The sequence below is a fragment of the Schistocerca gregaria genome, chromosome 1 (assembly GCF_023897955.1).
Source record: "Schistocerca gregaria isolate iqSchGreg1 chromosome 1, iqSchGreg1.2, whole genome shotgun sequence".
NCBI classification, from domain to species: Eukaryota; Metazoa; Arthropoda; class Insecta; order Orthoptera; family Acrididae; genus Schistocerca; species Schistocerca gregaria.
Window position 1 is genome coordinate 229812243 of NC_064920.1, and position 26075 is coordinate 229838317.

Sequence of the window (26075 nt, forward strand, 5' to 3'; positions counted from 1 at the left end):
AGAAGCCACACTACCCCCCCCCCCCCACCCAACTAACCCCCCCCCCCCCCCACCCTCTGACCCAAGCTACCGCCTTGTCCCCAAAACCTGATTGTTGCTCCCATTAAGCACAGTTATGACTCTGGCCACAATGGGCAGAGACTGGTCATTTGCATGCAAGTTGTTCAGAAGAGGCCTCTGGACTGAAAGCTGAAAGGCACAAAGGGCTTTTTGTGCCTGTCTGCGACTCAATGTCTTCTCTACATGATGAGTAGATATCTAAGTAATATCATTTACATAACTCAAACAGTTGTCTTTCTCAATTAAAATATAATTTTGGCCCTGCTTTAACTGGCATTTAAAATTTGAGCAGCTTTACCTTATGAAGTGAAAGCAAATATAAACTTTCAAAAATTAAAGTACGTACCGTATCCTAATGCAGCAACAAATAAAAAACACGTATGTTAATATAGTGCAAGTTAAATAAATGCTTTTCAGATCAAAAGGGTGAAAATAAGTTAACATACCTTGTCATGACAAACACTGTGCCATTTATGACTGAAGTGTCACAGGAGCCATACATTATAGATGGCGACTCACGCTGTTTCACTAAGTCTTTATACAGGTTCAAGTGACTATCAGTCAGCTGAGATGATGCAATGGTATCAAAACTAATGCTACCAGTATCACCTGCAGAAGATGCCTGTGAAGACCCTGTGTAAAGTAAAGTATTTATGTATTTAACAACAATCCAGCAATAACAATTTAAATAATTTCATTGCAAACAGAACTGTATGGCACGAAGCACAGTGCTTTTAATGTTTTTTGCAAAATGTCTTTGGCTGCTACCGACTTGAGCTACTTCTGCAATATTTAGAGAGGAGACAAATATTTCACAATTACTGCAACGGGTGTATAATGCCTGTCTAAAATTTCATTGGTCATATTATCAAAGTAAAGATACTACAGTTCAGATTTAGATTCTTTGTTCACTACTTACCACACACAGTGGAATAGACTCAGCACAGTATTTGCCCAGCCCACTTCAACAAATGCTTTGTAAAGCCCAGTCACTTTGTCTTTGTGTACTCAACCAAAAGTGCAGTTTATCAACAAAAGTAATAAATTTTTGAAAATATAATTGGATGGATAAAAAATCTAATCATCAAGCAATGGCAGGAGAAAACACATAAGAGTTAAGGAAATGGGCAATCTTTATGAGCAGAAGGGTTGAAGCAGAATAAACTTTTAGAAAATAAGGAGACTTACAGAAAAGTTGCCCAGAACCCCATGTCAGGAGAGACTTACCAAATGAGATGATAAAGTAAGACTGACTAGTGGGGACTGAGTTTCAGAACTTTTGGATTAAAGAAGATAGCACATAACTCAACCTTCTTTCACATTTCCTATTTTAACATTTCCTTCATTTACGTAAAGTACAACAATGCAGATACTAGAAATTTAACTAGTAAATCAGAATTCCACAATATTTGTTGTGTGTATTATTTTGTATACGAAGGAAGGATTTAACTATGAAACACCACAAAGATAAAATTAAAAATATACATTATTTGTAATTTTACCGGTTTGTGACGAGTTGTTCCAGGGCATTGATATGTTACTTGCTCCTTCAATTGCTAATTCATCTCCATACAGGGTAATTGGTGTTCCCGGCAAAAGCATAACAAGCATGGTAAGGCCATCCACAGCTTCTCTCGAAACACGTGTAGCAATACGTTCGTTGTGTCCACCCGATAACTGTCAAAGAAATTTTCATTTTCATACATTTTAAACAATGTTATCAATAATATGTAAAATCCACTTCTGAGAGCAGAGAAAAAACATTCAGTCGCAACACCTGCTAAAATCTATTATATTCATAGCCTGAAGAAATATTTGAAAAATTATTGGGCTTTATTCAAAAGAAAATACCCTTTCTCTTTGGCCTAAGAAGGCTACAGCAACAATATATTACAGCTTTTGAAGAAAGCAGTATTTTGCAAATTTGAAAGATTCTGCAGCAATCTGTGGACTACAGAGCAGTGTGTTACAAGGAATAAAATCCAATAATTTCCTCCAAAAGAATACTATTCATAATTCACAACTGCATAGATGGTTATTGGATGCACAGGAAATATAATAAATAACCCATTTAGTCACAATTATTTTTTCTTTATTAAGTTATCTAATCTATGTAGGTCCCTGTGGCACTCATGATTAGGTGTAACTTTATATATTGATTCTCTTGCTCTTTAACTAGTTGAGGTTATCAGAACTGCATTCTTGTTACAAGAATGTTAAGTATTAAATCAATTTTAAACTCTTGAATAAAAGGAAACAGAAGGAAGACTAACATGACCAAGCAACAGAGACTTACCAGCACAGCTGAGAGAAATATTCCTTCAAATTATATTGACATGTACTGTTCAGTACTCCACTTAAAAAAAACTCATTGCTTTGCTCAACATGCACAACTACATATCAATCAATTCAAATGTATATATTAAAAACAAAGATTCCAAGACTTACCAAGCGGGAAAGCGCCGGCAGACAGGCACATGAACAAAACACACAAAGACACACACAGAATTACGAGCTTTCGCAACTGGCAGTTGCTTCGTCAGGAAAGAGGGAAGGAGAGGGAAAAATGAAAGGATGTGGGTTTTAAGGGAGAGGGTAAGGAGTCATTCCAATCCCGGGAGCGGAAAGACTTCCCTTAGGGGAAAAAAAGGACAGGTGTACACTCGCGCACACACACACACACACACACACACACACACACACACACACACACACACACACACACACACACACATCCATCCGCACATACACAGACACTGTTCTTGCCATCATAGGATTTCTATTTTGTGAAGAGCACAATTTTTAATTACTGCATATTTAAAGGAAGTTGCATGTCTTTCAACCAGTTGAAAATCTTATCAAGATCTGACTGAATATCTGTGCAGCTTTTTTCAGATAGTACTTTATACAGATTACTGCATCTTCTGCTAAAATCTGACAAGAGAATGGTTCAATCCAATATGTCAAAACCTATACAGTGTCAAAATTTTAGCTGATAAGATGCATGGCAAATGTTTTCTAAAGGTGTTAAAGCTACTCGTTTTTGCTACATGAAGGATCACTTCTAGCAATTATTTGTACAGCCCTTCCTGCCTAGGACATAAATCAGTGAATAAGCAGATGCAAGCATCACAAGAGGGCATATGCCATGTAGCATCAAGTCCAAAGTGCACACATGTGGATTTTGGACGCTTAAACCATAAAGAAAATGTCTCTAATCATTAATTTTTAGCATAACTTCCGCTTCATATCAACAGCTAAACTGCTGCAGATTTATTGTTATACATGTGAGTAGCTGGGGAAAGAAAGAAAATCAAGGCAGTGTATGATGTTCCATTACAGACGACTTCCATCAATCAGGACTAAGTTGTGGATATTAAATAGTTCATAACAGTTCCTGTAGCACTGTTCTTCCTTATGTCAGGCACATCTGATAAAAGAAAAATTAATGCATTCAGGCATTTCACAGTAACTACTAGTTTTATTTAGACAGATCGTGAATGCAGTTTGGAATGACAATGGCCACTGATCTGCATATTGTGCTGTGTACTAGATATACTTTATCAATTTTATAAAATGTGGTTATGCAAACTGACAAAGCAGAAATGACAAATCTAACAATACTGTTCTGATGATAAAACTGAAATGAGAAAGAGCTATTGGAAATTATACTGACAATTTTCTGAAAAATTTGTTACACTGCTGAAAAACTTTTTGATTGAGGAGCCGAAACACACCATTACTTCCAGGTAGAATCCAATTGTATTAATGGTCTTCATTGTCCTCTTATGGACAAAGGTGGTGGTGTGTTCAGGCCAAGAGTCCACCAAAAGCAATGACTATTTTCTGTAAATGTTATGAAGACTTTTGGATGTAACATTGACAATCATTTTCTTCTATTTTTCCAGGTTTTGCTGCATCAGTTACAAGATTTTTGGAAGTATAAACACCCTTTGTTTTAATTTTTTCTCATAATTTACCTTGATGTTCTTGGAGAAAGAAAGAGAGAGAGAGAGAGAGAGAGAGAGAGAGAGAGAGAGAGAGAGAGAGAGAGAACTCCAGGGATGTTTATCACTGGTGTTCATGTATACCAGTGTGTCACAGGATTCGACTGCAAGGCAGCTGACTTATTTCAAGATCATAAAAGTGTGAACTGCACAAAAGTTGGCCAATTGGCTTTATACTCAGCTTTTAGGAGATAAGGAGCTTCATCTTTATGTCAGCTACAAATTTCTCCATATTGTCACCTATTAGTGACATTTACTTGTGATAATTTCCTGAATCTCTTTAACGAGGCCAAGGAAGCCTGGAAATGGTAATCTCACAATTCAGATCATGTAGTCTCTTAGATCTCCCTTGATATGGCGCATTTACTATCACAAGCACTTATAAAGCTTTTGAATATTTTTTCTTTCACATTTTTTTTCAATTTTCATTGTGGCACATTTTTACTTCATGTAAACAGTCAGATTTTATTAAATGTAACTGGCCTTGCACATTTAAGTGCTTTGTCTCTCCTTCGTTTAACCAAAAAGTTACAATCTTTTTTCTCACAGAAAGTTATTAATGTACATGTTTTCTTTGGACAGGGAGGTATTGTATTGTTGTTCCTGACTTTAATTAGCACAACAATCATTGTAGAGATCACAACTCGTGGAATCATCTGGATTATTTCCTTTTCCCTCAATGTTGACATCATTGGAATGAATGTCCAAGAAATTAACTAGTAAATAACACATATGTAAGTCTTATGAAAAATTAAGCAATTTCAATTGCATACCATGTTTCATTGTATTTCATCTTGTCAAGGTTGACAACATTAACTGGATCCCAGATTGTGAAACTTTGGGACTTGCATGAAGACAGATGCCATTATGAAGCATAGACAACGGAAACAGAAATAAAATTAAAGGAAGAAAGATCAGAATTTGATTTCCTGTCAACAACAAGATCATTACAGACTAATCAAAAGCTTAGATTAGAAAAGGATAGCGAAGAAAAATCAGCTGTGCCTGTTTCAAAGGAACCATCCTGGCATTTTCCTGGAGCAATTTAGGAAAATCACAGAAAATTTAAACCTGCGTGGTGGGACAGGGATTTGAACTGTCAGCCTCCTGAATGTGAATCCCATGTGCAGTGACACGGCAAAGGCAACTGCTAATTATTACCTACATTTAATGAGTAGCATATTAGAGCAAATTGTAACTGAACAATTTTATTAGGCAAAAACTACCAAAAGAAACTGAAATCCACTTTATAAATTAACATCACATTTTGCCTTGTTATCTGCTTACCAATGTGCCATCAACCAAAGATATGTGCCCACCGAGTTGCGCATGCATTGTCTGCTACAGCTATGGCACGGGTGTACAGTTATCCAACTGCCTGACAAACTATGTTCTTGGAAAATTTTTACAACAAATAAATTAATTTCAGGGCAGGTTTTGACATGTGACTGGACAGTTCCATTGTGAGGTTACAATTAAATGACAGTTATCACCTCACTTTAGACAAGATTTAAATACAAGGTGAATATTGAAGCCTTCACACAAATAGAAAATTACCAAAAGATAAACATGATATTTAACAATAAGACAAATAGGACACCTCTGGACCACTGTGATACCAAATAGTAGCACCCACATCCTTAACCACAAAAAAGGAAGGTTAAACATTTCTTACTTTTAAACAAATTGTGGGAGTGAACAGTGATCAATGTGTTACAAATATTTACTATCAAAAACAGTCTATCATAATTGATTACAGGGACCGTAATAAATTAATAAATAGTGATCAAGACAGTTTTTGACAGTGAATATTTTTAACATTTCTGCCTGTAATAAAATTCCTTGCTCTTCATGAATTGGCTATATGGTTAACAGTAATTTAGATTTGGTATATACCACATGATTTTTTTCATAATTTTTGCTGTCACTTCAGAATTTCTTGCCATATTGTGCATGTAAAAAATTCCAAGGAGCATATGGATTTAAGTTCATGCGAAACAGTAGGTCTTCAACGAAATGGAAGGGTGTATCCTGTCGTATAGTACTCTCTCTAGTAAAGAACTTGTTGCTGAAACATCTTATGAGTTGACAAAACCTTACACTTGGCTATGTCATAGATGATGTTTCACATGTGATTTGATAATATTACATTCAAGCTCCAGCAGTATGACTCGAGAAACACAGATATTATGCTTTATTATATTCAGGCAGATATCCTGCAGATTATTAACTTCAGAGAAAAAAATAAGCATCTATAAAGTAATTATCAGTACCTGCCAGACAGGACGTCCAATATTTCCAGTGTTACTGCTGTCCAAAACTCTCTTCACGATGTCATTCAAATCATCAGCAGTAAATCCTTCCTTCAGAAGAGAGAAAGTTTCTGTCGGCTGAACCAAATCCACTAAATCTGTGCCATTATTTTTAGTGTATTGATGCAGTGCATTCTTTGATGCATTTCCTTTGACCATAAGAATCCTGTTAAAAAACAGTGCTTGAAAGAGACTGGATATATAATTTCTGAGATACACTACTTTGTATTACAATTCTCGACAACAATAACAGTTAAACAAGATTACTGTCAACTCATGAATGACAACAAATCAATTGCAGAACTACTATGGCATCCATAGATTGTTCAGGAAGATACCACTGAAAGCTCTAAATTATTACATTATGGCTTCCTCTAGTCCTAGTATGTTTCATAATTTGTCATATAGTATATACACATAACAGTGATCAAAACACCCAAATTTCCTCTTATACTTACAAAGAGATAGAGGGGCTGGCCAGTACTTGCCTCAGCTCAGTACAGCGGATAGATACACAAAAAAAAAACCAAAAATTTATGTTCCTAGCTTTCGGAGTAAATGTTACTTCATCAGGGAGGAGAGAGGGGAAAGAAAGGGAAGAAGGGGAAAGTGGATATAGTTACTCATAACCCAGGTTATGAAGCAACAGGGAAAGGAAGACATGGAGGGTAGCAAGGATGGAGCATGGTTGTCAGAGGGAAGCCAAAGATATTCTACTGTAAGTACTGTGTCAGCTTCAAACCAAAGAGGATGCATACAGAAGTAAAGAGTTATGTAGTATAAAGATAAACAACTATGTAGGATGAAAAGATGCGTGAATGGCTAAAGAGGAAAGGGAAAGAGAAGAAGACTGAAGAGTAAATGGGAGTGAGGTTGTTTAACGTAGGCTCAGTCCAGGGGGATGGCGGGATGTAAGTATGTGCTGGAGTGCAAGTTCCCATCTTCGCAGTTCAGAGGGACTGGTGTTGGGTGGGAGAAGCCAAATGGCACATCAGGTGGAGCAGGTTCCTAGGTCCCTAGAATTATGCTGGAGGGCATGCTCCGCTACTGGGTATTGGACATCTCCTAGGCGGACAGTTCGTCTGTGTCCATTCATGCGCTCAGCCAGTTTAGTAGTTGTCATACCGATGTAAAAGGCTGTGCAGTGCAGGCATGTCAGCTGATAAATGACATGTGTGGTTTCACATGTGGCCCTGCCTAGAATTTTGTACGTTTTACCAGTAACGGGGCTCGAGTAGGTGGTTGTGGGGGGGAGGGGGATGCATGGGGCAGGTTTTGCAGCGGGGTCAGTTGCAGGGGTAGGAACTGCTGGGTAGAGAAGGTAGTCTGGGAATATTGTAGGATTTAACAAGGATGTTACGGAGGTTAGTGGGGTGACGAAAGGCAACTCTGGGTGGCGTGGGGAGAATTTTGTCAAGGGATGATCTCATTTCAGGGGTTGCCTTAAAGTCATACCCCCGGTGGAGTAATTTATTGATGTATTTGAGGCCAGGACAATATTGGGTGACAAGGGGGATGCTTCTGTGTGGTCTGGGGCTAGGAACATTGTTGTTGGATGGGGAGGAATGTATTGCTCGGGAGATCTGTTTGTGGACAAGGTCTTCAGGATAGTTGCGGGAGAGGAAAGCACTGGTCAGGTTATTGGTGTAATTGTTGAGGGATTCGTCACTGGAGCAGATACATTTGCCACGAATACCTAGGCTGTAGGGAAGGGAGTGTTTGATGTGGAATGGATGGCAGCTATCAAAGTGAAGGTACTGTTGTTTGTTTGTGGGTTTAATATGGACAGAGGTGTGGATGTGAGCTTCAACAAGATGAAGGTCAACATCCAGGAAGGTGGGTTGCATTTTGGAGAAGGACCAGGTGAAATTCAGATTCGAAAAGGAGTTGAGGTTATAGAGGAAATTATGAAGTGTTTCTTCACCATGAGGTAAGTACTGGCCAGCCCCTCTATCTCTTTGTTAGTATTTGTTTCACATCTTTGTATTAGATTTTCCATTAATCATTTAAATTTCCTCTTATATAACATTCCTGAATTTACAAATAACTAAAATGGCAAGGTAAAGAAGAGAAAATAACTAATACCAGAGTGAACATTCGCTATGACAAATCTAGTACTTTTCTATGTAATATTTCAGTGTCACCACATTCTAGGGTTCAGCAGAGGGGAGGGGCAATATCACACTTTATGAAAAAACCACAGTTGAGATGGTTATGCTTATTCTTTGTCCAATAACCCAATGGAAAATCAGGTACAGTATGTGACACCTACTGAACATAATTAAGAGGAACAGCTGGCAAATTTTAGTGATGAATTTTGTTAGTAGGCAACGAGTGATGCACCACTGTACTGTCCTATAAAAAAATTATACAGTGTACTGTTGCTTATTAAGTACATATTAAGACCAGAAGGAAGTGTTTGATTCTGTTTCTGGTATCTACTTGTTTAATATTTTGAGTATCTAGCTGTATTTTCAGATTCTGACTTGGTAAATCTGATATACAAGCATAACCTACAATAGCAAAAAAAAAAAAAAAAAAAAAAAAAAAAAAAAAAAAAAAAAAAAAAAAAAAAATGTGGGAATATTTTACTTTCTGTTATCCAAGCAAACTACAAAATAAAAAAATTGTATACATATTTTTGGGTTACTGGAGACCACTCACTGAAAGGCATAACTTGACACACACACACACACACACACACACACACACACACACACACACAACACACACACACACACACACAGCCTCTGAGGCATTTCGGCAGGTGAAATACGTTGCGTCAGGTGAGGTTACTGCCTCTGTAGTCACAGGTGTGGACAGGGGTAGGGGGTGGGTGGCTAGCAGGAGGCAGCCAGATTTCTGGCTAGGAATGCGGGAAGGGAGGGGTGCCATGTGCACAGGCTAAGCATGTGATGCATGGTTGTCTGAACCTTGGTAAGCAGTGCACACTGAAGGTGGCACTGTGACATGAATTTGGGAGAGGGTGACAGGTTGAAGGAAGAGAAACTTGACTGGAAGGGGTGGAGACACTGGGCTACTGGAGATTGAGGCCAGGACAATTATGGGAGTGAATGATATGTTCTATGGAGAACTCTGTGTACTTCAGAGAAGCTGGTAGTGGAAGGAAGGATCCAGATGGCCCAAGTTGTGAAGCAGCTATTGAAATGGAGCATGTTACGATCAGCTACCGCTGTGCCACCGGGTGGTCAGTCTTATTCTTGGCAACAGTCTGGTGGATGACCATTCATCCTGGTGGACAGATGGATGATAGCCACACAGACCTAAAGAGATGTGCAACATTTGCAGCAGAGTTGAAATACATACAACATGGCTGCTTTTTCCAGTGGTTCAGCCTCTAATGGGGTAGGATGGATAAGCCTGTGATAGGAGTGGAACAAGAAATGCTTGAGTGAGTCAATTGTGCAGGTCTTTTAACTGTCTTTACAGAGAGGTGATCCCTGTGGTAAGGGGTTGGGAATGGGAGAGGTTTAGAGAAGGACTAGGGTGTTGTGCAGATTGGGTGGGCAACTGTACCACTTTTGGAGGGGGTGAGAAGGATTTTTGGTAGGGTTTCTCTCATATCAGGGCATGATGAGAGACAAAGCCCTGGTAAAGGATATGATTCAGTTGTTGTAGTTCAGAGTGATGAGTGGCACAAGAGAGCTCCTTTGTAGCTGATTCTGAGAGGGGAAGGGGGGGCGGCAGAGGACTGAGTTGTGTGAGGCCAATATCCAGGAATATGGCCTGTTGGTTTGAGGAGGACAAGGTGAAAAGAATGGGAGGTGTGTTGAAATTGTGAAGCAATGAGGATAGGATCTCTTGGCTCCATGTCCAGATGACAAAGATATCATCAATGAACCTGAGCCAGACTATGGGCCTGGTATTTTTGGAAGGCTAGGATGGTTACCTCTAATGGAAGGAACACACAAAAAATGTTGTGGGGAAGGCTAACCAAAGACTGCATTTTATTGGCAGGACACTTGGAAAATGTAACAGATCTACTAAGGAGACTGCCTACACTACACTTGTCCATCCTCTTTTAGAATATTGCTGCGTGGTGTGCAATCCTTACAGAAAGGACTGACTTAGTACATCGGAAAAGTTCAAGGAAAGGTAACACGTTTTGTATTATCACAAAATATGGGATGAGTGTCACAGAAATGATACAGGATTTGGGTTGGAAATCATTACAAGGAAGGCGTTTTTCGTTGCAATGGAATCTTCTCACGAAATTCCAATCACCAACTTTCTGCTCTGAATACGAAAATATTTTGTCGACACTGACCTACATAGGGAGGAACGATCACCATGACAAAATAATGGAAATCAGCTCATACGGAAGGACGGTATACGAGATTGGAATAATAGAGAATTGTGAAGGTGGTTTGATGAACCCTCTGCCTGGCACTTAAATGTGATTTGCAGAGTATCCATGTGGATGTACAATGGGGTGTCCATGTGAAGGGAACTTTTATGGTTAAGCCACTGGGGAGGGGAGGGATTCCATGGCTTAGGCAGCATTTCTGAAAAGGATGTGAGGCTGAGTTTTAGCCAGGTAAAGGGGTACTTTTCTGAACCGTTGCAGATAGAGGGAGCAGGGATCCACAGAGTAGGAGTGGGGTTAGGGAAACGATGTAGGAAATGTACGAGCACAAGCATCGGGCAGTCATAAGGAGAACTGGATAACAGAGCCAAAGTTTGGGGAGTGAAAAGGATGGAATAAACTGGGCTGAGGGCAATGGGATGGTTTTGTGAAATCTAAAAGTAAAGAAAATTCATAAAACATAACAATAAAAACAATTTTTCACAAAATTAATTCGATAGATAAAAATCTACTTACCGAGCAGTGACAACACACACACACACACACACACACACACACACACACACACGAGGTTATATTAGGCGAGCTATAATTAGCCAATTCAGAAGAAGGCTTTTTGGCTGTAAGCTTATTTGTTTAGCAGTATTTAGTTATGCCCGTCTGGGACTCAACATTTGCAAAATATAGTTAGTAATGGTCTATCTTTTTCATATCATCATCAATACTGCAATTCTTTATGCAAGAAGTTTACCACCACATTACTCATTTGCATGCACAACAATGCACTGTTTCATTTTATTCCTAAGAACAGATTTTAACAGACAACAGGAAATTGTACTTACAGCTTATCAATTTATGATTAAAATACCATTATGGGATCTAATTCACCCAAAACTTTGTAATCCTACCCACTTGCAGATTAAAACCATATGAAATACTGTCTTTGAAGCTGCTCTCTTCACGTGTCTAGCAGAATGAGAAGTCTATCACACCTCATGTACCAATGATCCCAACCCATTTACCTAGTCATCTTAAGTGACTGATTTCCGGCCAAGGTTTCCTTTGCAACACGAATTAAAAAGGCTCAAAGAGAGGGGAAGAGGAGGTGGACCAGAGGAAGGAGGAAATGGACAGAGAGAGAGAGGGAAAAGGAGTCAGATTAGGATGTATATCCAATTCCCATACACACTTAGTAATGGCGAAGCATTGCCTAGGCTGACTAGATTTCAGAGGACACTGTACTACAATTACACTTAACTGTCAGTTATGATATTTTGAAATCGACAATAGGTCTATGCCAATGCAGGAGCTGAAATACCCATAGCAAGAATAAATCTTTATTTTGCGAATTAAACTTAAGTGCCAAAGAAACGGATATAGGCATGCACATTCAAATATATATTCCACACCTACCAGTATCGTCCATTTCAGTCTGTATCGTGTTGCTGGTGATCTTTTTGTGCCATTGGCTATCTTACTCTGCCACAGGCAATTTTTTTGGGACAGTTTTGCACTACCCGCGATTTTTTTCTTTTTTTCTTAGCAATGTGCATTTGTTTCCCCTGATCTGGACATACTTGCTTGATCTGGTCAACCTTTATCCCTACTTTTCCCTTCTCATTATTTATTTAACATTCCATAGTCTTAACATTCGTTATTCGCCGTTTTCCGTGAAGTGTTTTTCTTATTTAGTGGTCTTCCTTTGGTATTGAACATCACCAACACATTTTCTCTCTCGTCCTTCCCTCCTTGTTTTATTCCTTCTTATTATTATTACTATTTTAACTTTATTTAATTTCCCTACCCACCAGTTACCCACTATGTACCTTAATCCTATATTACATTATTTACATTCATTCTGGAAACATGCATTCACCATAGCCAAACTGCAATCCCACATACTTTTCCTCCAGTCCTGCCTAACCTTTGGAATTACCCCTAAAGGACTTACCTTAAAAGTTACCATCTCTGGGTGCTATCCCTCCTTCTACCAGACTCTCCTGGACTTCCAGAACCTTCAATCCTTAGCCCTTACCTAACCTGTCCTGAATCTCTACACTACTTCGTGTAACCACCACTCCCAACAGCCCCTATCTCTCTTCAGAGTCCTCCAACTCTCAAACCCGTGCTTGGAGAACACACTCAGGAACATCATCCTAGAAGCCAGCTGTTAACTTGAGTTCAATACCACACACCACCTGAAAAAACTATCCACAGTACTAGTGCAACACCTAAGAAGGGGGATCCCTCTCCCTATCCCTCACAAAAACCAACCACAATAGCACCTTCAACAACCCCCCCCCTCCCCCATAGCCAACAAACCTAGCCTAGCCACCCTACTCAATCTCCCAATCCCAGCAAATACCCCACACAGACCAAATCTCAACTATAACCACAGTCGAATGCCACATATCACCAGTCCCAATTCATTTCTAAACCTGTCATCCAGATCCCTCTCTCCTCCAGAGACATCTGTTCTATCAAAAGGCTTAACCTTTAGCCCCACCCCTAAATTCAACCACACTGCCATGGTTAAAGATCTCCTCGCATTCACTCGGGACCACAACTGGAAATATCATTTCACCACACAAACACAGCCCCAAATACTACACCCAGTGTTGAACCTTGTCTAGAACAGTTCCGACCGCCTTCTCGAAGGGATCCTCCTCCCCTCCCCAAAAACGATCCCTTGCAGACATTTCAGGAATTCCTCACATCCAGTGTTGCCACCCAGTCCTCCTTGAAGATCATCCCGACAACCCCCAATATCACCCCAGCTGAATCCCGTGCCATTAAGGAAATGAAAACAGACAGTTCTATTGTCATCCTCCCGGCGGATGAAGGCTCCACAACTGTGGTACTTGACCGTGTGGAGTATGTGGCAGAAGGACTGTGTCAACTCTCCGACACCTCAACTTACAAAGCTGTTACCCAGGATCCCATTCCCTCCAAGAAGATTGAGCTGCAGGTCATCCTGAAAATGTAAGGTCCCTCACAAGGCCTCACAACAGCTTCCACAGATCGCCTCTCTCCACCTGAGCCACATACACTTTCCTTCTACCTATTACCCAAAATCCACTCAGAGAACCATCCTGGGTGTCCCATTGTGGCAGCCTTCAAAGCCCCAACAGGACATATCACAGCTCTGGTAGACCAACACCTCCTACATCAAAGACACACACCACTTCCTATAACGCCTCAAATCCAATCCCACTCCCCTCCCACCTGAAACGTTTCTTGTCACCATTGATGCTACATCCCTTTACACAAACATCCCACACACCCATGGTCTCTCTGCCCTTTAACACTACTTCTCCCAATGCCCACCCGAAGATCTTCCAAAAACCTCGTTCCTTATCACACCTATCAACTTCATCCTCACCCATAACTACTTCACTTTTGAAGGCCAGACCTACAAACAAATCAGGGGAATGGCCATGGGAACCAGGACGGCTCCGTCCTATGTCAACCTCTTCATGGGCCACATGGAAGAGGCTTTCCTGAAGACTCAACAGCTGCTTCCCCTGGCCTGGTATAGGTTTATAGATGACATCTTTGTGGTCTGGACTCGCAGTGAAGAAACACTCCTTAATTTCCTCCATAACCTCAACTCCTTTTCGAATCTGAATTTTACCTGGTCCTTCACCAAAACCCAAGCCACCTTCCTGGATGTTGACTCATCTTGTTGAAGCTCACATGCACACCTCTGTCCACATCAAACAACAGTACCTTCACTTTGATAGCTGCCATCCATTCCACATCAAACGCTCCCTTCCCTACAGCCTAGGTATTCGTGGCAAACGTATCTGCTCCAGTGACGAATCCCTCAACAATTACACCAATAACCTGACCAGTGCTTTCCTCTCCCGCAACTATCCTGCAGACCTTGTCCACAAACAGATCTCCCGAGCAATACATTCCTCCCCATCCAACAACAATGTTCCTACCCCCAGACCACACAGAAGCATCCCCCTTGTCAACTAATATTATCCTGGCCTCGAATACATCAACAAATTACTCTGCTATCAAGTGAAGCCCTGAAATGAGATCATCCCTTGACAATATTCTCCCAACACCAACCAGATGTGCCTTTCGTCGTCACCGCCCCCCACCCCTCCCAACCCCCGTAACAACCTTGTCAAACCCCACAATATTCCCATAACACCTACCCTGTGGTTCCTACCCCTGTAACTGACCTCACTGCAAAACCTGCCCCATGCACCCCCCCCCCCCCCCCCACAACCACCTACTCCAGCCCCGCTACTGGTAAAACATACAAAATTCAAGGCAGAGCCACATGTGAAACAAGACATGTCATTTATCAGCTGACATGCCTGCACTGCACAGCCTTTTACATCAGTGTGACAACAACTAAACTGGATGAGCGCATGAACGGGCACAGATGAACTGTCCGCCTAGGAGATGTCCAATACCCAGTAGCGGAGCTTGCCCTCCAGCTTAATTCTATGAACCTGCTACACCGTACGTGCCATTTGGCTTCTCCCACCCAACACCAGTCCCTTGGAACTGCGGAGATGGGCACTTGCACTCCAACACATCCTTTCATCCCACCCTCCCCTGGACTGAACCTACGTTAAACAACCTCACTCCCATTTACTCTTAAGTCATCTCCTCTTTCCCTTTCCTCTTTAGCCATTCACGCATCTTTTCATCCTACATAGTTGTTTATCTTTATACTACATAACTCTTTACTTCTGTATGCATCCTCTTTGGTTTGAAGCTGGCACAGTACTTACAGTAGAATATCTTTGGCTTCCCTCGGACACCCATGCCTTTATCTTTGTTACCCTCCTTGTTTACCTTTCCCCTGTTATTTCATAACCTGGGTTGTGAATAACTGAATCCACTTTCCCTTCTTCCCCTTCCCCCCCCCCCCCTCTCCCCTCCCTGACGAAGGAACAAAGTTCTGAAAGCTAGGATATCTAAATTTTCTGTTCTGTTTCGTGTATCTATCGGCTGTACTGAGCTAAGTACTGGCCAGCCCCTCTATCTCTTTGTTAGTATTTATTCAAATATGTAAACAGGCAGAATATGGTGCTGTGGTTGGCAACGTTTATGTAAGACAACTTTTTCCTGTCCGACCATTTCATAAGTGTACTGTGAACATCAGGAATCCAGTAAAACATCAGAGTTTCAACATCGCTGTGGACGGAAAGAGATCCAGCAGGGATGGAACCAATGATGACTGAAGAGACTTCCTCAGTGTGATAGAAGAGCAACCCTTCCGCAAATTGCTGCGGATTTCAATGCTGGGCCAGCAACAAAAGTCAGCATGCAAACATCAACAAAACAACATCAATATGGGCTTTCGGAGCTGAAGTCCCACTCGAGTACCCTTTATGACTGCACGACACACAAAGTTTTACACCTCACCTCGGCCCGTCACCTCCAACTTTGACTGTTTATGACTGGAAGCATGATGCTTAGTCAAATGAGACATTTCAAACTGTATTGAGTGGATGGACCTGTACAGGTATGGAGGCAACCTCATGAATCCATGGACCCTGCATGTCAGAACTGGACTGTTGAAGCTGATTGAGACTGTAATTGATTGGGGCATATGCAGTTTGTGTGCTTATGGGTCCCTTGATACGTCCAGATATGACCCTGAAAGGGTCCTGCCTGGTCACCTGCATCCATTCATGTCCATTGTGCATTCCGAAAAACTTTGGCAATTCCAGCAGGGCAATGCGGTACCCCACACATCGAGAATTGCTACAGAGTGGCTGGGGGAACACTTCCACTGCCCACCAAACTCCCTAGACATGAACATTATTGAGCGTATTGGGATGTCTTGCAACATGCTGTTCAGAACAGATCTCCAAACCCTCGTAATCTTACAAGTTTATGGACAGCCTTGCAGGATTCACGGTGTCAGTTCCATCTACCACTACTTCAGACATTAGTTGAGTCCACGCCACGTCGTGTTGTGGCACTTCTGCGTGCTCATGGGGGCCCTACATGATATTATGCAAGTTTAGGCCTACCAAGATTTTGGTTCTTCATTGTAGAAAGGACACTGTAGGTACATTACACATAAATGAAATTATTTTCCTGGGAAATAAAGAGACTGATATGTACTTTTTCACTGTAATAGCCTGGCTATATTTTTAGCAATGTTCAATCACTTACTAGATACTTAGGTACAGTTTAGTAATATCAATTAGTGTTTAAGATTACCTATCAGCAATCAGGTACAAGTTATACATTTTGTACTATAATTTAAGATTTCAGACTGTTAGGGCAAGGATGCGTACATGGCAAACAATATTCAATAAGCACTGCTAACACAAGTCTTGTCACTCCCATTCTTCACAAATTAACTTTAATATGACAACAGCCTTGTTACGAGAAATGGTTTAAGTTAACTGAAGCTCTTTTATATATCCTTTGGTTTTGTTTTTATTTGACTCGAGGGCCAAGTGGCAGGTCGGCATGTTAGAAGCGAAAGCAGATAATACCCACTTTTCTTTAGGCATAAGAAGAGTTACACCAAATGTGATGAAAATATATATTTCTATAATGTTCTATTTCTAGGAAACTAGGAACAAATATTACTGAAAGTATTTTGTTTCTTGTTTAAACTGGGACAATTACATATCCCAACTGATTTTCTTGGGACACCAAGACATGTATGTGAAAACTAGGACAGTCCTGGCAAAATAGGGACATCTGGCCAGCCTAGCATTGATGGGTTTGCTGGTATCAGTATACAAAGAATTACTCCCTTTTTCTTATTTCAGAGTTTCACACATAACTGTGAAACATGATTATATTGAAGATGGTGTTTAGATTGTTTTTAATCACTGCAGCCATTATTAAAATTTCAAAATTTGTATATCAAACACAGACGTTACAAGTGTTAGGGAAATTAGCTACATTCTAGAAAGATACTTCATGCATCATGTTTGGTTGCAGTGTGTAAAGGGGGTTTACTTTTGCTTGGAAAAGAGCAAGAGCTGTAAAGCTAGTGTGACTGTTTCCTCGTTTTGTTTCTCTCTACTCCACCCATCAGTCCACTATACGTGAGTGGCTGCCTTTCCCTTATTTTAAATGCAAATGACTTATTGCATGGATTGCCCTTAATTATCTGTTTTTGGCACTTACATGTGTTGCTTTTACTGGTCTATATTTACAACACTTCTGCACTATTTGTGTTCCAATATTAATGATTTCATCTCAGACAGAATCTACATTATGGTGACAATCTGCAGTGTACCCAGAGGTCTAGGTTATGTTAAAAGATAGAAGCTAATAAATGGGAAAGTCAAGTCTTGGTTGAGATGATTGAGTGATCTTTCCATACCCAGCAGCCCACATTAGCATGGAAGCCAATAGCTTTATTTTCCATTACTTTCTGTTTACTTGCGTATGGAGTTCTGCAGTATATAGCTCAATAACAAACAATAAGACACAGCAAAAGCAGAAAATAAAAAATCTGCTGTTACATTTGTCATTACATATTTGTGTGTATTTTATCCCCTGCACACTAAGTGTTTTTATCTGTAAATGAAGTTGTATTGGACTATAGCAACTTTTACATTAAGGTGGTTGTAACAGCAAGCACTTAATTTTTTCCAACCATCAATACAAAATTTCGCAATGTGGTTAGAAAGTAATGGGAATTTTTTTATCTTCAAGAATCTATTCGTCAACATCAACTTTGTCCTCTGAAAAGTAATCCACCTTAGATAAATGATCGTGCCAGCACTTTTTCCAATCTTGAAACCACTTCTGGAACTCACTTTTCATTATGGTGCTTAACTCAATCAGCAATTCTGTTTTTATCTCATCAATGGTGTCAAAACTACATCCTTAACTGGTTCCCTTCAGCCTCTGAAATAGAACGTTGCAGGGCGGCTATGTCCAGCGAGGCAAAATAATTCTTTTGCTTTTTGCCAAAGAATCACAAACAAGTATTAAAATGCAAGTGGAAGCATAATCACGATACAGTTTCAAGAGTCATTTAGCCCCAGTTCTGGTCGTTTTCTTTGGATTGCTTCATACAAATGGCACCTAACTTACAGGTATAGTATTCTTTATTAACAGTTAGTACGACCATAACACAGGAAATGATGCACTATCCCATTGTAGTCTACAAAACCAGTGAGAATAACCTTTGAAAGTGATCAAATTTGTCAGTCCTGGCGCTTCAGGCAGTTTCCATTGGGACAAGCGGGCCTTTGTTTCAATGTCATACCTGTATGGTCATGTTTCATCACCTGTTGTAAGCTGCTTTGCTTCAGAAGTTTTGTATTGTTGACTTCACCTAGCAATATGTGAGCAATGTTCATGTGACATCATTTCTAGTTGAATTTCAACAGTCAGGAACAAATTTTACTGCTACACAAATGTTGCTGCCTCATGTTTCATGGCCAAAACATCCGAAAAATTGCTTGACATGAGAAAAGGATATACCAATATCATATGCCAAATGAAGACATTATCGATATCCTTGGCAGTCTCTTGCACACTAGAGCCGCTGGATATCTGTTTGCTGCTGTTGTTGTATTTGAAATGAGGAATGGTAACATACAACCGACGATGACAATGTTTTAAAAACTGATTAATGCAGAGTTAAAAGGATATACAGATATTTTCTTGTGTGTATACCCGAATAAAAGACTTTGGCACACTATTAGTCTGCGGTAGCAAGTTATGGCACCATAGAAAAGTGCTGACTTCGTGGAAATATTTATTTATTTTTTTTTATCATGGGTGTAAGTATGTCTCCAGAAATTTCTCTGGCAGCAAGGAGGTGAAAGAGGGTGTGGGTGCAGGCCAGCATCAGCAGAAAAAAGGGGCGGGGGGCTCTGAGCACTATGGGACTTGACAGCTGTGGTCATGAGTCCCCTAGAAATAAGAACTACTGAAACCTAACTAACCTAAGGACATCACACAACACCCAGTCATCACAAAGCAGAGAAAATCCATGACCCAGGCGTGGGAAGCGAGAACACTACCGCACGACCACGAGCAGCGGACAGGGGGAACAAATTGCTATTTTTGGTACAACTGAGTTGGTAAGTTTTCAGATCCATTGAGCCACCAGAACTAAATTTTATAAGTGACAACATTATAGATAAATTACACCAAATACATAAAACCAACATAGAGAAACTTATGTCTGGTATTGGACTCCCCCTGAAATTTCAGTTGAGGTGCAACACTGATCTGTAGTGTATGCCTTATTTAATCTCATTTTGCCATATTTAATCCACTTCATTGTTTCAAACCTATAACTAAATGGGAAATTCAGAAAATGTACATTAGCTTGCCCTTTTATTCATTCATTAATTCATTCATTTTATTCATCACTTATGTTTTGCTAAACATTAAGTATTGGATCACCTAGCATTTTCAGAGTTACTTAACATTTATATACATAATATGCACCAAAATGTTTGGAGACTTATCTAATATAAATTTTCTGAATTTCCCATGTAGTTTTACGTTTTGGGATATGAAGTGCATTAAATATGGCAAAGTGAGATTGAATAAGGCCTACACTACAGATCAATGTAAAAATTAATGAAGTCTTTCTTCAGCTTTAATTCTCTCACGTTTATGTGGGCATTGCTTGTCGCTCCTTGAACCACTTTTTCTGCTTGCAACGAAATATCAATTACCATAGCAGAAGCATCTTTAATGTCCAATATTCCGAACCACAATAATACTGCATATTATGCCTACCAACTGGGCCAACCAGGGGGGGGGGGGGGGGGGGTGCTTCTGTTTTGGACTGCTGATCTAACAGACTCAGTAAGGATATAATACCCAAGATTACTCAACCTTAAAATACAGCAACAAACACTACAGACTAACGATTTAGGTTTCAGTCCCCAGTGTTCCCCTATAACTAGATTTTCAGCTATCTAGGGATTTATGGGGGAAAAAAAGTACTTGTCTGTAGGAGTGCAAATAAACTATTGCCACAGACACATATACAAAATTGTGATACAAGATTGGTTGAAGAAGATATGCAAAACAACTATGCCATGCTCACTGCAATTCTCAGGCATCTTTCGTATATTAGTCCTTATACAACAACAACTAGTTTCAAAGAAAAATGCATAAAGTATAAAGTAAAACTGAGTGAACAGCAGCAATGTAAAAATGGGAACAATCTTATAATAGGTTAACAATGAACAGGGGCACAGAAATCAAAACAAGAGTAATAAATACCTGTCATCACCATAACTTGTAATGACTTCCTTCCATTGAGTGAGTATATCAACTATCCCAGGAAGATTAGTTGTATGGAGGTGTGTGTAGAAGTCCCAGTCTAAATGGGTGGCATCACTTGGAACAGGTAATGGAGTTTCATTTTTCAGCTCTTCATCTTCTAGCAGGAACTCCACCTTTTCTAACTGGAATCCACTAACACCAAGTTCCAACCAGAACTGCAGCACTTTCTAAAAAAAAAATGTGGCTTCAAAGTAACAACTTTCACAATGATTCTATCAGTAACAATCATTAAGAGGACCATAGTTTAGATCAACAGCAAGATACAAGTTGCAGAGAAATAGGCAGCTACAAGCAAATATCCAAATTATAGAATGATACCAACCCTTAGCTGTTATGACACACAAGTAAAAGTGGAACTACACTGGAAAGAAAAAAACGTGAGATCCAAATAAAATTAGTGATGTAAATGCATAAAAGTGAAAACAGAGGAGGGATAGGAGGCACGGGTGAATTAACAGAGATGGAATCATTATACGGTAAGAACAAAAATTAATCACACACAACAAAAATGGGGGCACATGAGACAGACAGAAAGAGAGAGAGAGGGGGGCGGGTGTGGGACTTACCTGCTTAGAAAGGTAGGGGAAAAAAAGCAGGAAGCTGTATATAAACTACAGCTGAGAAACATCTGTACAATAACATAATGAGTATCTTTGGAAATGACTGAAGTGTTATTTATAAAACCTTTCATACAATTTTCTGTGCTTCCTGTTCACCATATCTAACTGATGAAAGAATATTTAAAAAGCAGCCACCCTCACTCACTCCCACAAATGCAAACATTTGTACTGGGCCCTAAGCAAGGCAAGAAGGCAAAGTTGTGTAATTTAAAAATTGTACAAAATACAGCCTACTTTACTCCATTTAGACCTTACCTTTATTTCAGCAACAACTTTCGGATTCCTCATGTTTAGATCCGGCTCATCTTTACCAAACTGATGCAAGTAAAACATTCCTCGTTTGCTGCTCCACTCCCATGCTGATCCACCATTAACGCTGACCTATCCGTAAACAAATAATATTGTACTGCTACAAAGTATGTCATTAAGAAGAGGTCTACCATTTAATCTGTAATTTAGAGTAATTTTTATAGTACACTATAAGAAAAATCTCACATGTTTATATGGCAACATCTGAAACTATATGCTGCTTGTACTTACACATCACACAAAGAACCGTGTGAAACATTTCAGCTTTTAGTCACATCAAAATAAAATATTACAGGATCATCAGTTAATGTAAGTTACTTCTAGTTTACAAATTTATGTCCAACAGCAATGCAAAACGGATGTAAATATTACAGGTAAGGAACTAATGTAAAATTTTAAAAGCAACAACTAGATAACTGACAACTTCCGATACTAACCCAATTATTAGGTGGTATTTCTCCATCATCATTCTGTCCTTTGCTTGGAGCCCACACGTAATAATCACTGTAGATGTCACTACCATTTTCTGATGCAATAAACCAAGGATGTTTCTTGCTGGTGTGATTCGGTATAAAATTTAGTACCAAGTGCAAACCTGAAAAAATCAATTAGTCAGTGGAGTGGCACATTATGAAAGTAGTCTTTTACATTACAAAAGAAATGTACCATAAATCCAGTACTCACTCCTGTTCTTAACGGCTGATAGGAGTTCTTTAAAATCTTCCAGTGACCCATATATTGGATCTACTTCTGTGAAACTTTCAACAGCATCGGGATCCTGATTTTCTGACTTGAAAATAGATGATAAAATTATGCCTGTGCTATCCAGTTCGTCAACGTACTTTACTTCTGAAGTCACACCTGCAATGTGATACAGGTGTTCATTAGGCACAAATCTTTACTAAAACCAACCATTAAAAGCCTGGGGACACGCCCCTATTGTAACATATGATATGCAATAGAAGTCGTTAGTCCTCAGGAATTTATTTCCATTTTTTTTTACTGACCTTTGATATCCCCTATACCATCCTGGTCCACGCCACCGTCTTTGTATGACCTGACGTAAATTTCATACAGCGGCCCTTCTTCCCACCATTTCAATGGAGCCGGTGGTGCACACTTCGGGGCCATCACAATAATCGCAATCGCACCTGCTAGCATAGCTACCCATAAAAGCCAAAACAGGACGAAAAGCAGCCATCTCAAACGGATCCAAAAAGGGTCATTTGCAAATTTCATCAATTCTTCTTTCGTCATCCCAGTGAAAGCTAGCTTTAGATTTTCGATGTCAATCTTCGCGTCTCCATTCTGTGAATCTGCCGACAAGAACTTTACTTCGGAAGCATCTTTATTGGAGTTAATTTTTTCATTCGAGACTAGCTTTTCCGTCGCTCCATCGTCTTGCTCAGCGCCAGCTGGTTTCGCTTTTTTTGCTGTTTCTAACGGCAAAACAGTAGGACGTTTTTCTTCTTCCAAAAGCTGTGTGCCAGCATCATTCATATCAGAAGCAGATTCCATTTCAGTTGCCATTTCTGTTCCAACACACCACTATAGATTCACAATAACCAACTGCGGCGTTTACGCACAACCGCCTTGGCTTGCGCTCCCCGGATCACTGAGACGGCTTACTCTTCGAATCTGACGAAATACGGCCGCTATTGACGTCACAGAGCGGCGATAGGGTTGCCAACACCGCGGACGGAAAACGGCAGCAATTTTATTAACGTTGACGTTAAAATCCTTAGAAGCCACTACCCATCAAATTATCGGGTCATCAACAGTACGTCCTGCATTACTAGAATCTGTTAACCTATCCTGCTTTAAAGATTTTCATCCAATGTCATTTAATTGTTCTGCTTATCTCGTCAAAATCTCTCGAGTAGCATTAGCGGTTAAAAAAATCCTGTAAGATTTCGTGAATGGAATTTTAGGTTACCAGTCGGTTTAACTGCTTGACTATTGATTTGTGCCGTAATGTCTTGTTGTGATAACGAATTTCATTAGACATACGTTATTTAATGTGCGGAACAAGCAGACACAATCCTGGAATCCTGTTGTTAGTTACGACCAGTCTATTCATTTCGATAGAAAAAAAAAAAGCTGGATGTACGATGTAAAGTGATTTCAGAATGCAATGTGTAATTTTTCTCGTATGGCCGTAACGATAGCTGCTCCTGACTAGATGCAATAATTTATTGTTTCACGTCATATACAAAGAATTTATTCACGGAAGAAGTTTGTGCTTTCCGTATGTTGACATAAATCCTTAGAAGTCAGTGTAAGGACTGTGTATCGTAAGACATTTCTAACAATAAGATACAAATATACAATATAAATTTTGTGTGTTTTAAAGCTTAATGTTGTATGTGACTGCAATCATAGTAAGTGGCGGGGAGCAGCTAACTAGCTTTTACTGGGAAGCCAATGATGTACCAGAGTTATGAGAAATTAAACTTCAGGTCCACGTTGCAGTTTTAAAATTGTTCCTCTTGCAAATATGCACAAGAATCCGAAAAAATAGAGAAATATTTCTAAGAGCATTTAATAATCAGCAATCGCTACACTATATGTTCAGTGCTTGCTTCTGATGTGCGTTGGTATTTGCGATTTGAAGCGAAGACAAGGCTCCAAGTGAAACCGATTCCTTCAGCCCAAAAGCTTTGATGATATGACCCACCATCAGCACAATAGCAGATTAGGAGGTATCTGGTTCCGATTTCTTAACAAATTAAAATTTCTCGAAAAAAAAAAATCAGTACAGTCTGGGGTAAGAGTGGTGAGCAACATTTCAAGAACAGAACAACAAAACTGGTTTCTGCTGTAAGCCGATTTCACTGGCGCGTTTTGAGCGAGCCTTTTGTGACACCGTTACTGAAATCAGTTGGACTCGGATAATAACAATATTTCCGCGAAACTGGCCACCTGATCACCGACATCCGAAAGAATATGCACGTACCACGTTTCGAAAGCAAAGGCACTACACTTGTTTTAGAGGAGGTGGAGATTTGTCGTGCTCTAAAAAGATCCCCTGATTCTACCCTGCTACGCAAGCGCCTTTTAGCGAAGTCTGACTGTTTAAGTAGATTAGGCACTATTTTATTATCATACGTCTTTACCTTCCCAGACTATCCTGTTGCGTCTTTCTACTAACATGGTATTATATATGTGAAAGACGGAATTTGAATTACCACTCAGGCTTTATTAATATTTTACAATTTAAATATCCACTTTCAGTATTACAAATGGGACTCAGTTTTTTCTATACTGTTACATGATCTTAATAACTTATACACACATCATTAATGGTACACAATAATATTTATGTAGTGGTTCGTAATGAACCGACTTTCGGCTTCTTATGACATCATCAGATAACTTAATACTAAACAGACAGACCACACAACTTCAGCGATAATTCATAGCTGTTAAAAGAATGATGTACAAAGATATGTGATATTTTATGACTATATTGATATAAAACGCAATGCCTGAAGAGACTCTGGACAAATAAATATTATATTACAGTATATTCAAATATTAAAACTATATGAATGTATAGGCAAACATTTTTGTACTAGTGAGTAATGGCAAAGGCTGCTATGTCATATCGACAAACTGATGGGGGGCGGGGAGTCTAAGGAATGTGGGTGTGGAACAGTTATATCCAGTGTTGAGAGAAATAATAACTGGCTGCTGCTGCTCTAATAATGGTGAGTAATGGAACTGAGTTTGGTCATTAAGGACTAGGTCAGGATTCTTTGATTGGTGTTTATTAATGGCCAGAATTTCAAGTAATGTTAGTCTTATGCCTTTAGTGCCTTTATAGAAACATCACATTTCACATCATATGAATATCAGAGCATGTTCTGTAAAGGTGGAACCTTTCTTTTAGAGTCTCCAATTCCTTTCATGCTCAGCGTGGAGGCCGTGCGGTTCTAGGCGCTTCAGTCCGGAACCGCGTGACTGCTACGGTCGCAGGTTCGAATCCTGCCTCGGGCATGGATGTGTGTCATGTCCATATGTTAGTTAGGTTTAAGTAGTTCTAAGTTCTAGGGCACTGATGACCTCAGATGTTAAGTCCCGTAGTGCTCAGAGCCATTTGAATCATTTTTTCATACACAGTCAGTCTAGTAATTCTGTACAAAGGTGTTATAGTTTTAATATTTGAATA

The 26075-nt window shown here is 39.7% G+C and overlaps 1 protein-coding gene across 1 annotated transcript in view; it reads right to left on the reverse strand.

Annotated features, from left to right (window-relative positions):
* The window catches only part of LOC126338145 (probable maltase), a 30919-nt gene extending 6795 nt beyond the window's left edge, over nt 1-24124 (reverse strand). Inside the window, exons 1-8 of the mRNA XM_050001527.1 lie at nt 22912-24124; nt 22589-22765; nt 22342-22499; nt 21851-21976; nt 20913-21142; nt 6341-6545; nt 1563-1737; nt 507-693 (exon numbers count right to left, since the gene is read on the reverse strand). Coding sequence (XP_049857484.1) covers nt 507-693; nt 1563-1737; nt 6341-6545; nt 20913-21142; nt 21851-21976; nt 22342-22499; nt 22589-22765; nt 22912-23434 — 1781 coding nt within the window. The 5' untranslated portion in view covers nt 23435-24124. The remainder of the gene's footprint in view (nt 1-506; nt 694-1562; nt 1738-6340; nt 6546-20912; nt 21143-21850; nt 21977-22341; nt 22500-22588; nt 22766-22911) is intronic.
* Between the last annotated feature and the right edge of the window lie 1951 nt (nt 24125-26075).